This window comes from Capricornis sumatraensis, chromosome 14 (genome assembly GCF_032405125.1).
Source record: "Capricornis sumatraensis isolate serow.1 chromosome 14, serow.2, whole genome shotgun sequence".
NCBI classification, from domain to species: Eukaryota; Metazoa; Chordata; class Mammalia; order Artiodactyla; family Bovidae; genus Capricornis; species Capricornis sumatraensis.
Window position 1 is genome coordinate 50,618,977 of NC_091082.1, and position 14,007 is coordinate 50,632,983.

Genomic DNA, 14,007 nt, shown 5'->3' on the forward strand with positions numbered 1-14,007 from the left:
GTCCAGGGGTTGGAAAATCTGCAGGCTGAATCCAGATCACGACTTGTGTTTATAAATACAGCAGCTTTAGCAAAACACACCCACATCCATCCCTTTGCGTATCATCTACAGCTGCTATTCTGCTACAACAGGGGAGCTGAGCAGTTTTGATAAAGACCATGAGGTTCATAGGAGGCTTCCCAGGTGGCTCAGACTGTAAAGAATCTGCCCGCAATGCGGGAGACCTGGGTTCGATCCCTGGGTCAGGAAGTTTCCCTGGAGAAGGGAATGGCTACCCACTCCAGTATGCTTGTCTGGAGAATCCCATGGGCAGAGGAGCCTGGCAGGCTACAGTCCATGGGACCGCAGAGTTGGACATGACTGAGTGATTAACACTTACTTACATATGAGGCCCACAAAGCCTAAAATATTTACTACCCGGCCCTTTACAGAAAAGGTTTACCAGTCTCTGTTCTAGATTGTGGTTCTCAAAGACAGATGCTGATCCAGCAGCAGTAGGAACAGCAGCATCACTTGAGATCTTATCAGAAACACAATTATCAGACCCCACTGCAGACCTCCTGAATCAGAAACTCTGGGGGTGGGCCCAGCATTCTATGTTCTCACATGCCCCTCGGAAGCTTCTCATGCACACGACAGTTTTGAGAACCACTCTTCTGGGTGACACACACAGATGGATGGTGAAGAAAACAGGACAGATAAGGTACTTATTCTAGGTGAATTTACGTTTTCATGCAAGGACCAAATAAGCGCACAGAGTTAATATTAAACAGTGGGCTGTCCTGGGATCGGCTGCAACAGGAAAAGGGGCACGTGAGCATTGATCTGGAAGGGGAGTTAGGCACAAGGAGAAAGGATTCTAGTCTTGAGGAAGTGCCAAAGCCCAGAGGTGGGAACAAGCTTGGCAAGCTCAAATAACAAAGTACTTGCACAGTGAGGGAATGTTAAGACATGAAGTCAGAGAGGCAGGCAAGAAGCCAAAACACAGACCCCCTTGGAGGCTACAAAGCACCATGGGAAGCCACTGGAGGCCACTGGCACTGACTTGTTTTCAAAGGATGATGTGGGTTGCCGTGTGGACAATGGTGTACAGAGGTCAGGAACAGGAGAGAAGAGACTCGTTAGGAGGCTACTGCGGTACTACTGGTGAGAGACGATGGTGTCACGATGAGGGCATCTCTGAGATGGCATTGAAGGTAAAAATGAATGTCATAATTCTGGGTTTTCCAGTTAGGCTACTTTTGACATTAGAGGCTTGGCTCTTTTTGCTAATACTGCATTCCTCTTTTCACAGTGGATTATAATTAGCAAGCAATAGCTAGAAGGGAAACATCCATGTTCCAGTTCTTGTCAACACCTTAATTTACTCACCACTGGCAGCACCATGCAGACACAGCCTCAGATCTATGCCTCTGGGGGCCCCATAACACCTGTTCTTAGACCTGTGCGGCCCCTGTCTTTTCCTATCTCTCAGGCCTGTTTTGGTCTCATTTACTTTATTTTCCAATCACGGTTCAAGCAAGAGCCATTCACCACCTCATGAGATATATACACAGGCTTATCCCCACCACAAAATGATTCATTAAGTCTATCTCCAAATAATCTATCAGTCACGCCCTTTCTCCCTGACTGCTTGGAAAGCATCATTTCTCATTTAGTTCCTCCAGCAAGTTCCCAACTGAAGCACTGGGCTCTGAATCTGCCTTCTTCCAACTCATCCTCCCACCCAAATTTCGGCCATTTCTAAAAGGTTAATCTGACAATGCAATCTCCCTGTAGAATATGTGTTAGCTTCCATCACACTCAAGACAAAATCCCAAGCCATGGGATGGGATGCCATTAACCCAGCATGCCAGTCTGGCCCTTGCCCCCTCTCCCCAGGTCCACTCATCTCTCATCACCCTCCAACACACAGCTGTGTTCCAACCACCCCCAAGTCACCTGCAGGTCCCTGGGCCTGACACGCTTCCTCCTTCCCTCTGCCATTCTTCACTTGGTACACTGGCACTTGTGCTTTGGGATTCTGCTCTTGGCTTAGGGCTTCCTCTTTCAGAAACCTTTTCCCACTCTGCCCACGCTCACTCTGTGCATATCACTACACATATTATACTACATTGGAATCGTCTGTACTGTCCTAGAAATGGTCAGATATTGGCCACTTTTCCACCAGTTTCACTGACAGTAGAGAGATACAAAGTACCTGAAGGGAAAGAGAAAAAGCCTGAAGCAAACCAATCCAAGTTTAATGTTTCCCTCAAGCTCCAGATTTCATATTAAAAACTCATGGCGGGGGAACAAAAAACCCACGTAGATGTTGTATTCTACTCTCTTATGTATGATTATGTTCTTTATCAACATAAAAAATAATGCATGTCCAAATGTTCAATAAGACTGATGGTCCATTCCAGAAAAATCTTCCATTTTGTCCTGTTCACCTCTAACATATCACCAATACTCTGGGTGGAGAAAAGCAATGGTTAAAGAAAAAAAAGAAAAGTTAAATAGAGCTACTCAAAGCTTTTTAGAAATTTCATGTCTACCTATATATGTGAAGGGAAGTTTACCATTTCATTTAAAGGAAACTTTAAATCAAAATTACATAGTAAAAACATAGAAAAAATACAGCTCAAAGTAAACTCAGAGAAATCATACAGGGATATCTGATATCCTCATTCATCATCAAAAGTAGAAAAGCTTTTATTTAAGTAAAAGGTAGCATAAAATAAGGGTTAAAGATCTCATTTAAGACAGAATTTTGATAACTCAAAAAGGGTAAGAAAAGCAAAAGCTCTAAACAAATGAAGTTCATGTAAAAATATTGTTAAAAAGATATGGTTTGTAACCATCTTCAGATGAAAAAGCAATAAATAAAAGTCAAGCCCAGGTTTAATCAGCATCATGCTGTTTCCCACTCCCCTCCTCCCACATCAGAGACAAACCACACTCTTAAAAGGTAACTTCAGTTTTTATTGAACGAGGACTTTATTTTTTAACATTACAAACTAACTCTCCCTTTCTGAAAAGGTAGATCTTACACTCAAAGACCAATCTTCAAGCATTTTTTTAAAAAGAAACTGGGGGAGAAATCCATAGTTCATTAACAAGAAGATTCACAACTTCTTTTTACAGTAATGATGGGAGGAAACCAATACACTTCACAACCTACAGTGGTTCAAACTAAATATCTAGAGCAGATTTTTAAATCTCATAAAGATGACATAAAGTGGACAATTATGAAAACTGTTCATAATACAGACTCTGGCTCTGACAGCAAAGAACAAGTACTTGCTTTGCATTGCACCTAAGAAGGCATCTTCATTAAGGTATGCCAGGACAGCAGCTTCCCCTGCTCCCAGTCTTTTGTGTATATCATTAAGGCAAGTCTACAAAGGACCAGGAGGGCACAGGGGCATAGCAGCTGACAGGAGGAAACCTACATAACTTCCTGTAGTCTGACAGCCTTTAGTGCAGACACTGGTGGGGCAAACTGTGTTTTGTCCTGTTTTCTTCTTCTCCCAGCATAAATCTGCACCTAAAGCACAAGAGGTCACTTCGAGTCACTTCAATGGAATAAACAATTCCCATTCAATGCATTTCCAGTGAAAAGAGAAGCACCAGAAAGAATTAGAAGTAAAAATAAAGGAAAAGCCCTTTGGTTTAGACTTGTTAGATAAATAAACTAACTCTGCAAAGAATACCACAGTGTGTGGTTTGATTTGTGAAATTGTACCAATTGATTAGGACTCAACGTCTATTATTGTCAGATCATTATGTAATTTCAACAGCGCAAACTTTTCTTAAAAAACTGCACCATGATAACAGCTAGGGATATTTCAGTAATACAATAATGACTTAGTGGTGACCATTTACCTTTGGTCTTGTAGGATTTAAGCTTGGGAACAGATACTGTCAAATTCAAAAACAAAACAAAACAAAGCAATATAACCAATCACAAAAACATCATGGTACTAGTTACTTCTTTAGTGAGAGTCAATAAAGTAATTTCATTCATATAGTTATTTTCTAAAATAAGTATCTGCTCTGAAATACATGAAGGGACATAGATACCAATCAATCAAACCTTGGTTTATTTCTTTCTGGTCATCTGAAATTAAGGGCTAGTTTAGATATCTAAACATTTCAGTAATCTCAAGGTGCCTGGATCAGCAGATGAAGCACAAATATAAATCTAATCCTTTGGAATATCAAGTGTGGGTACAGTGCCTACCACAACCCACATTTGTGAATGAAAACACTGTATTTCTTTTCATTCTACAGCCTCCTGATCACCAGTAGAAACTCACTCCATTGCTCAGTGCCAAAGGGAGATACCTGTCCATAAGAAGATTAAAAAGGCTACCATAAAAATGAAAATACATAGGTCTATCCTATGTTATCTCAAGTTGGAAAATTGAGAGCCCACTTTTGATACAGAGTTAAAAGCTGAGTTATTATTAGTTTTAGAAAATGAACTTTTTGCAGGAAAGAAATAGAAAACTATGTCTAAGGATAAATGGGGAGTACACAAGATGCACTGAAGTGACTGATTTGAAGTAGCCTACAAAGTACATTCAAATCACCTGGTACAGGACACTGTCATCTCAACTAAGTCAGTTCATTACAAACATCACTCCTGTCTAATCTGCCATAAAGCTTCAGCTAAAGACTAGGACTGCTCTAGCTATGAAAGCAAAATAGCCCCCGAAGTTAATTGGAAGCAATTTTTTGTGCATTATGAAAGCATTTTCTTAGAAGCAAAGAAAAAAAAAATACTATGATTAAAAACAATGTTCTAATAAAGCATAGTGCCCACACGCAAAGGAAAAACATCCTATATAACCACAATCTGTGAGGCTTCCTTGAACATTAACTGCTATGATGTAATTTTTCACACCATCTGGAAGACAAGCATCTAACAGGTGATTTAGTGTGACTTGGGGATCTTCAACAACGTGGTGTCAGGCAATCTCATAGACATCTCTGGCTCTTCACACCGCCTCTTAAAAAAGTTTCTGACAAGTTCAAGAAATGAAGGATGTAGAAAACTATTCTTTTCTTCCCATCAAAATCCATCTTTTTTAGTGGATTCTCCAGTGAGGCAAACTGAGACCATAACATAGTAAAATGAGGTATTGATACAGTAACTGTTCATCAGGACGTCTCTTTCCTTGCTTGAGTATCTGTGAGCATTACTGCTTCTGACCAAAAAATAGTTTATTATACATCATCTCCTTTATTCTCAATCAGACCAAAGTTAACTTATTTTAATATTTCATCACCTACTGAAAACAAGCAGCACACAGCCAAAGGCTGCAGCCTTCTCCCCATGTATCACCTCTTCCCTCTCTCCACCAAATAACCTCCTTAATAAACTTATATGTACTGCTCAAAGCATCATATGAGTATTTTGTTGGTATTTCTGTTGGCGTGACATTGGTGAATAGTTCAGTGTCTTTCTGTATGTATTTGTGTGAGAAATGATGTTAAGCTTCAAAATGCAAACCACAAACAGAAATCCAGGCAGGTGCCAACTTAAAGATTTCAGTATTATGACAGAATTTATACATACACTGATGTATTCAAAAGGGAAAAAAACCTACTGAATCACTTCTATGCAAAATACAGCTGAGTAAGAAGATGTGGAAGTTCCCTAGAAGATGCAAAGTTGTGTACTATAAAATATGTCCAAAGACATTTAGTTCTGGCTTATGAAACTTCCAATGATATTTAAAGAAACAGACATAGATAGGAAATCCGAAGCTGTGTCCACAGCTGCATGTTCTTATTTTTAAACTAATGTCTAACAATCATGGGGAAATAATAGACATTCAATTCAACATCTCAAATTCCTCTTTAGAATGTTTGCATAAACCAAGAGGCAGGTTATTTCTGGATATCAGATAAATTTATAGGTTTTACAAAAACATAACAAACTTACACCAAAACAAGACCAGTCTGGGTAAGTATATTATCTATGCACCAAGAAAGGAGGACAGTCTCAGAAAAACAAGGGAGGTCTCAGTGTTTTGTCCAAAATTCCAGAAACTGCCCACTCACGGTATACAAACAACAGGGAGGTGTTGAAACATTTACCAGTGTCTAATGTTTTAACAATAAAATCAGTTCATATTTTAGGAATACAACATTACAATCACAATGTAAATACTAAGAACTCAAGGCCAAGGCTAGAACCAACTCAAATCATAAGCTACCATCGCCTGTTTCCTCCACCAAGAATTCAAGCTTGTCCAGTAATTTAGACTGTAGTTTCCCGACCAGTTTTGAGATTGGGTGCCGAGAACTGTCGCCTCATTCTCGGAGGTGTCACAAACTGGCTACAGTGGTTGGGTCTGTCAGTCTGCTTCTGACAAGAAGTGGCTGCACTGCCCTCCACCTGAGCTCCAGTGTTATAATTACAGTAAGCTTGACGGTGCTGGTGCATGTGGCGTTTCGCCTGAAAAGTCTGCAGGTCAGCGGTGGGGTGGCCACTGTGGGAGGCGAGCACTTCTGGGGAAGCAGATGCCTGGCAGCGAGCACTTTTCGGTTGGCCATTATTGAGAGAATTGCTTCTCCAGCGTAACTGAGGTGGCTGTTGTTGATTATTAATGTGCTGCTTGCTAACCTGAATGTGATCTTGACTTCGAGTGCCCTGAGGGCCCCATGGTAACTGGGGATCCTTAGAAGCTGCTCTAGTCCCCTTTTCTTGGTTCTCCGGCTTATTTCCTTTCCTTCCGTCTTCCTCTTTGGGAATCCTAAGCTCTATCACCTCATCTTCTGTGATGATGATGTGTGTCCCGGGACTCCATGAGTTTCTGTGTTTAGGATTGCTCTTAAACGGAAACCGGGGCTTCCGGTTCTCCGGAGGGATGAAGCGATGAGGTACATTCTGCCGACGAAGCTGCTTTGTTATTTCCTGCTGCTGCAGGTTCTTGAACCGAATTTGCTCTTGCCTCATCCAACGCAGACGTCCACGTCTAAAAGCTGGGTCTCCGTTCATCAGCTGGGAGACACGCTCTTCTTTCCCAAGGTCTCCGCTGTCACCTTTACTTACATCATTCTCAGGCTTGCTACTGGCACCAGCGCCACTGGGTTCCTTTGATTTTTGGTTTCCTTGGGTTTTCTGTTCTGGAGACCCAATCAGCGGCAAGACTTTCTCCATTTTGAGCATTTTATTTCTTAAGATTTTTATCTCCTCATCTTTCATGTTATTTTGCTTTTTGACTTCTTGCAAAATATCTTCCAGCTTGTCTATATGAACCTTAAGGTCGTCCACATCAGTCCCGCCTTTACTACTGGCCATTACATCCTCAATCTTTTCATCCCCTACACCGACGGTGTCCCAGACATCCCTGGCCACTGCCCTCCAGGAGTCCCGCTCATTAGGATCTTTCTTCCCATACATGGCACAAAGTTCTTTCATCTTAACAATGGCCAAGGCTTCAATCTCCTGGCGACTATGCCGAAAATCATTGAGAGCAACCTCGTAGCATATCTCTTTCACAGCCTGAATCTTAAGATCTGAGATGGTGACCCACTTGGAGTCTTTACTCAGGCGTCTTCTCTGGGGGATCTGATACATTTTTATTGGTTCCCGTTTCTTCCCACTGCTGGGGAGGCCGCATTTTTTAACAATGGTTTGCAGCTTGCTGGGAGGCAGCTTTTCTCTCAGAGAAGTAATCAGTTTCCAGCTCTCTTCACAGGACCTCTTGTCAGAATCATCCCCGCTATCAGAATCCGCGTCCTTTGGAAAAACAAAATCAAAAATGGCCCCAAAATAACCAAAATTAAAATGTAAAAAAGGAAACTCAAATTGAAGAAAAAGCAAGCAAAAAAGCCCTAATAAATTTAAAAATGAAACCAAAAAAGTTAAAAAACAAAACAAAACAAACAAACAAACAAACAAAAAACCCTAGATAATGTGCAAGTCTATTAAGACATATGCTTATGTAGATTATCATCAAGAAGACTTGCTTTTTTCTTTTTCTAGTAACATTAATCCAAATTTCCACTTTGTGGCTTAAGTGATGGAATCTGCAATCAAATTTCTTAGGAGGGCTGGAACAGTGAGAAAGTCTCTCACTGTAAGGTCACATGAAGTTATTAACAAAATGGTGTGCATAACATCTCCACTATCTCAAGAGAATGAACTAAAACCTTCACCCCACACATGCTAACACCCATGCAGCCACTTCCCCACATTTGCCTTGGTTATTGCTGTTGCTTCTTCCAGAAACTCTTTCCCCCATGAGTGAGCACAGATGCCATACAAGATGTGACGAGCAGGTGGATTAACAAAGGTTAGTAATGCTGGAGAATGCCACGTTTTGTTTAGCTTTACTAAAAAGAGCAGCCCTAGAAAAAAGTTAGAAGATGAGAAAGTAGAAAAAGAAGCAGTCAAACAGGGATGTTAAAAATGCTAAGAATCCCTATTAGCAGACCATGAGAGATTCTTATCAACCAAATTGTTTTTTTTGCTAGAAGGTAAGAGGGTTCTGAAACTAGTCTTTCCAGGAGCACACATCAGATTTGCTCCTTTCCTGCGTCATGACAAATTGATCTATTTCATTTGTGACAATTGAAGTTTGTTATCCATACAATAAGGACACATAAAAAAGGATCTTTATAGTGAGTCTGCTTTTTCCACACACTGAAACCAATAAATACCTTATCACCAAAATTTTAGGAAACAAATCTCCAGAACATAAACTAAGCTAGGAAAAGATACTTTCATTTAAACATTATTCAAAATTGCCAAACTAATATTTTAATAAATACAATCTAGACATCTGTTGTTTCATCTATGAAAACCTATGGTGTTTCTAGTTTTTTGAGGTATATTACTTTAAGTTGACAACTCTATCAACATGTAAAACACAAAAGATTATATTCTGCTTATGTATTCTGCTTATGCTATTTAAAACATTATTTCCAACTCTCTGTCTTTCCAGCTGTTTTTGCACCATTACCTCTTTTTCAAACAACTTTACTTAGGCTTAAAACAGCAGTCTGACTTTACAACTAAGCAATTTCAATGGCTATTTGGATAATAACCAATTATTCTTAACAAACACAAGCAAACTTGGTAACATGGGTCTAAATGAAAGCTGGGTTGGATTTAGAACTCCCTATGACAGACAAGATTAAGGAAGGCTCTCTATTCAAGAGATAAAAGTTACTGGGAAAAGAAACTACTCACTAAAGGGTAGTTCAAGGTAGTCTAGTAAATGAAAATGTTCTTATTTAATAGTCTCTTTGACTTGGCTATGGTTACCATAATCATCTCTAGGAAAGGTCTAAAAAAATAAAGAATTAAAACTAATAAATAGTATCTTGTTTTCTAGACCAAAGACTTCTATGTCTGTATGTACAGTTACTTTCTAGGGAATGAAAAAATAACCCCTAACAATAATAGCAATAATTTGGCCCCTGAATTTGGAGATGTTACTACTGATTTGTATTACTGACATTTGCCTATAAATGGATACTAAACCATTTATAATACCTACTTATTTGAAAATTTAGCAACAAAAAACAGATAAAGCTAAATTTATAGACTCTACACTATTTTTTCCTTTTCCTTTTTAGTTTGAAAATCTTAAGTAATAAAAGCTAATCTTAAGTGATAAAGGATGACATTAATAAACATTAGAGAAAAAAAGTATGTCTGATGTCTAAAAAGGTTTTCTTGTATATATGCAAAAACTGAGTTATATAGAACACAAATTCGCTCTGATTCTTTCTACATAATTAACTGTGAGTTTTTTCCTCTGGGCTTCTTTTATTTTTCTTTAAAAATTGCCTAATGATGAAATGAATACCTAATTAAGGAAAAAACAATTCTAATTATTGCTTTAATATGTTTAAGTGATAAAAGTTACGCCTTTAAACTCTAAAATAAAACATAATTAAATGAGTTTACATAAATTCAAAAGAACTAAATTAAATCAAGTGGCCATAATTTTCTTTCTTTTTATAATACTGGTCATATTGCCTCTGTAGAATATGTTTCTCTTTAAAGCTCAAACATATCACCCTTATCACTTACTACTGGCCACAATACTGAAAACTCTTGCAAAACTTATGTGCCAAGATTCAAATCCTATCTCATGTCACAAAAAAAAAGATTTTTAGATATTCTGCCTGAAGACTATGAAAATAAAGGAGAGAAGATGCCCAAAATATGTGTCAAAAAGCAAGCATAGAAAGGACCAGGCATACGATCAAGCACTAACTAAAAAAGAATGTTCAGCAATGTAACAATGGGACACAGTGGGGGAACTATTATAATAAAAAACTCATGAGCCTGAATTCCATTTGTAATGCTGTTATTATGCAAAAATAATCACATACAATAAATAATAAACATTTACTGAATATTAAGTTCTTTGTATCCTCTGTGTTTATCCATAGGGTGCATTCAAAACATATCTGTTGGTTGACTAATATAGGGTCATAAAAATACATTTTTAATTCGGTACTGTTAATGGCTAAATATTCCTCAGGCTGAAGTGTTAGAAATCAACTCCTTTTGAGGACGAGAAATTTAAGTGGAACAGACAGTTGGATTTATGAGAGGAAAGAACCTCCTTGCTTCAGGAGCTGCTCTTAAAATCCTAGACTGCTTTCAGATACAGAGCAATCGACAATCAGAACCTGATTACTTGCAAACTAAGTATGTCCTCTGGAAACTAAATGTGTCCTGGAGCCATCTGGTTTGATGTGAAATTCGCTCAGTCATGTCTGATTCTTTTCAACCCCATGGACTGTAGCCCACCAGGCTCCTCTGACAATGGAATTCTCCAGGCAAGAATACTGGAGTGGGTAGCCATTCCCTCCCCAGGGATTGAACTCAGGTCTTCTGAATTGCAGATTCTTTACTATCTGAATTTACTTTCTGTTTATTAATAGTCACTGTCTTTATTTCAGAGCACAGAATGATCACCAGCCATCACTATTAGTTTACACCTGGTTAGTGACTCAAATGGTCCTAGCAGCATTGGCATCACCTGGGAGCTTCTTAGAAATGCAGAATCTCAGGTCTTACCCTAGACCTACAGGATCAGCATCAGCATTTTACAAGACTCCCAAGATGTTGAGAAGCACTGCTCTTCTGGACAGAACACCAAAGAAAGCCAGAAGACTCATGTTTAAGCCTCAGATCCATCAGTTAAGAATGGGCAAGGTAGCATTTTTTTGGACTTTGCTTCCTCAACTATAAACCGGAGGAAATATCTGTCACTTTATTTACATATATAGCAACTAAAGAGGGTTATTTTGGAAATCAGAAAAATGATGGATGTTAAAACTCTCTGTAAATTATAAAGCTGTATACAAATACAAGACACTGCTGTTAAAGGCTCCTTCATGTGTCACAAAGTTTTCAAGCTCTTAATCACACTGTAGTTGAATCTTTGTGTTTTCATTACAAACTAAATGCCAAAGAGGCCTCCTAAAGAGACTCTATCTATTACACTGCTATTATCTTACCCCAAACACTTGATTTATTCTTGCAATCCATTCTTTTTTGGGCTTTACTATAATTTCCAAGATAACTAACTGAGTTAACCCACTGCCAAGCGTGAGAATCGAGCTGCCCTGGAAAAGACTGATTTTGCACAAGTCCTTGGCTTTTCTGATTCGTTTAGCAACAGCCTCTCTTTTTCAAAGCACAGTACAGCTGCAAGGCTATGGTTTACATGCTGTAGTTTACACTTGGTATTCTATATGCTGTATTTTATGCTAAGGGAAGAAACCAGTATCCCAGCTTTCTCACTAATGCCTCCTCAACCAGTTCCCCCTTTCTCCCTAATACCTCTAAGAAGTCCATCAATCTTAAAAAATTAAAAATTCCTAAACTGCATCCACAGTATCCAAAGGTTGTTATGCCTTTTTCTCAATAATATATACCAAATGAATGCCTAGAAGCTTCCTATAGCCAGGGTTTTGTAATTCAAAACTGGATGGCTTGAAACATGAAAATCTAACTAATGGATAAACTTATTTATTCATGCAATTCAATTTCTATAAAATATAGAAAATCAATTAACATCATAAAATCCTATCACCATTAGCATCACAAGCTGCAACCTGAAACTGATTTCTCAGCTACTCACACAAATGCTTTCTCAACCCAGAGAAACCAGACTTCCCTCTCTCCTCTTGGAGTTGGCTGGGCAGCCCCTACTTCCACTGTCACCCCACATGCCATGGAGACCCTTACTGAGAATTCAGACTCCATGCAGGGAACAGAAAAGGATTAACACATGCAACTGTGCAGCAACACTTTTAGACACAGTTTAACTTACAAAAAAAAAGTCCACCCAGCATAAGAACAATCCCCAAGTCAGCCCAAGAGCAGAGAATTAGTACTATCAGGTGATCAGAAACAAAACCAAGGCAAACACCCATCAAATTCAATATTCAGAGTAATTATTATTGAGAGAGTCACCCCTGGTGCATATTCAAAAACCACCATTAAGAGGCCAAGGCTACCAGAAAAGCTTTCAGTATTTCCTCAAAAAGCTCTTGGTTTTGATAGAAGATGTGACTTTAAGACATAGAGGCACAGAAGTAGTACCTTTAAGGACAGTATTTCAGGCTAAGGCTACCAGGAGATGGAAGGTCCTTCTCTACGAAGGACACGAGACAAGAGCACATGGTGTCAGTGAGAGCAGGAGAAGCAACGGGCGAGTGCTCGTCTGTGGGACGGGGAAGGTGGGACATGAGAGCAAGCTGCCCTTTCCTAACGGAGGATGCAGGATGGGCTCCTACCAGTCTCTGCTGCTCCAGGAGAAGATCTGCTTCTTCCTTCTCCTTTTTGTACAGGATCTCCATTTCCTGTAGCCTAGAAGGAAAAGAAGAGCAAGAGAAAAAAGAAACTGTAAAATCACAGAGCTGTTTCAGGAATCCTACTAAATGCTGAGAAGACGTGCAAGTCATGTGGGCCACATTGCATCTGTACATTACCTTTTTTCCATCTCCTGTTTCATATCAATTCCTTGTTTTTCCAGAAGCTCTCTCTGGGCAAATGTCCAGTCCACAGGCTCAGAGGGGGTCTCAGCAGAAGGAGTCTTTTCCCGCTCAGCCCGTGCTTGCTCCGGGTGGTTAAAACGAAACACATGGTTTTTACCCATGATGATACGGTTTCCTAGCACAAAACAGAAATAGGGTTAAGAAATCACTTTTTAAATGTACTGTATCTTGGTTAATAGCCTCATCTTCCCTAAAGCAAAAAGCAGTTTTTCGAGTTTTACAAGAACATAAATCCTAATGCTATCACTTCAACCTGAGACAAAGATTTTAAAATTAAAAAGTTGCTTATGCAAGCCATGTGTTCTGAAGACTTCAAGCCTCTTCCACTCTCACCTGAGCGCAGCTGAACAGGCTGGGTCACCCTCTTGCCATTTACGTAGGTTTCTGAACGTTCACAGGGCTCCAGAGTCACAATAACTAAGAGGAATGCAAACTAACGTTAGCATCACAGACCATGGGAAGAAAACAATGGGAAGCAGTTGAGGACTCAAGGTGACTAGCATAGATATCTGCAACAATCAAGTGGCTCAGTGTCTATATAACAGTTCACTTTAAGGAACCAGGACCAGGACTGTGGTTCAGATAGAAACAAACTTAAATTCACTTAAGAATTTGAGAAACTTCCGAAGAAGACAGGAAATGTTAGTTTCAGTGATACCTGGACAGTTCAGTATATAAAAATGAAAACCATCAGAAATCTTAAGTATGAGATATAGGTAATAATCAGAAAATTATGATCAAAAGCTAATATTTTTTCTTAAAAAAAAAAAAATTTTATTTATTTGGCTGTGGTGAGATCTAGTTCTCTGACCAGGGATGGAACCTGAGCTTCCACACTAGGAGCGTGGAGTCCCAGTCAGTGGACCATCAGTTGTTGCTGTTGTTGTTCAGCTGCTAAGTCCTGTCCAACTCTTTGCGACATCATGAACTGCAGCATGTCAGGCTTCTCTGTCCAACACTACGTCCCTGAGTTTC

The 14,007-nt window shown here is 39.4% G+C and overlaps 1 protein-coding gene across 2 annotated transcripts in view; it reads right to left on the reverse strand.

Moving 5' to 3' along the window:
- The window catches only part of KIF1B (kinesin family member 1B), a 142,133-nt gene that overhangs the window by 64,460 nt on the left and 63,666 nt on the right, over window positions 1–14,007 (reverse strand). The window contains exons 17-20 of one of the 2 annotated variants that reach the window (XM_068986131.1): window positions 13,366–13,449; window positions 12,967–13,147; window positions 12,772–12,844; window positions 5,790–7,741 (exon numbers count right to left, since the gene is read on the reverse strand). In XM_068986131.1, the coding sequence (XP_068842232.1) occupies window positions 6,257–7,741; window positions 12,772–12,844; window positions 12,967–13,147; window positions 13,366–13,449 (1,823 nt within the window). In that variant the 3' untranslated portion in view covers window positions 5,790–6,256. Of the gene's footprint in view, window positions 1–5,789; window positions 7,742–12,771; window positions 12,845–12,966; window positions 13,148–13,365; window positions 13,450–14,007 lie in introns of those variants that run through there. The other variant, XM_068986130.1, reaches the window with a different exon arrangement.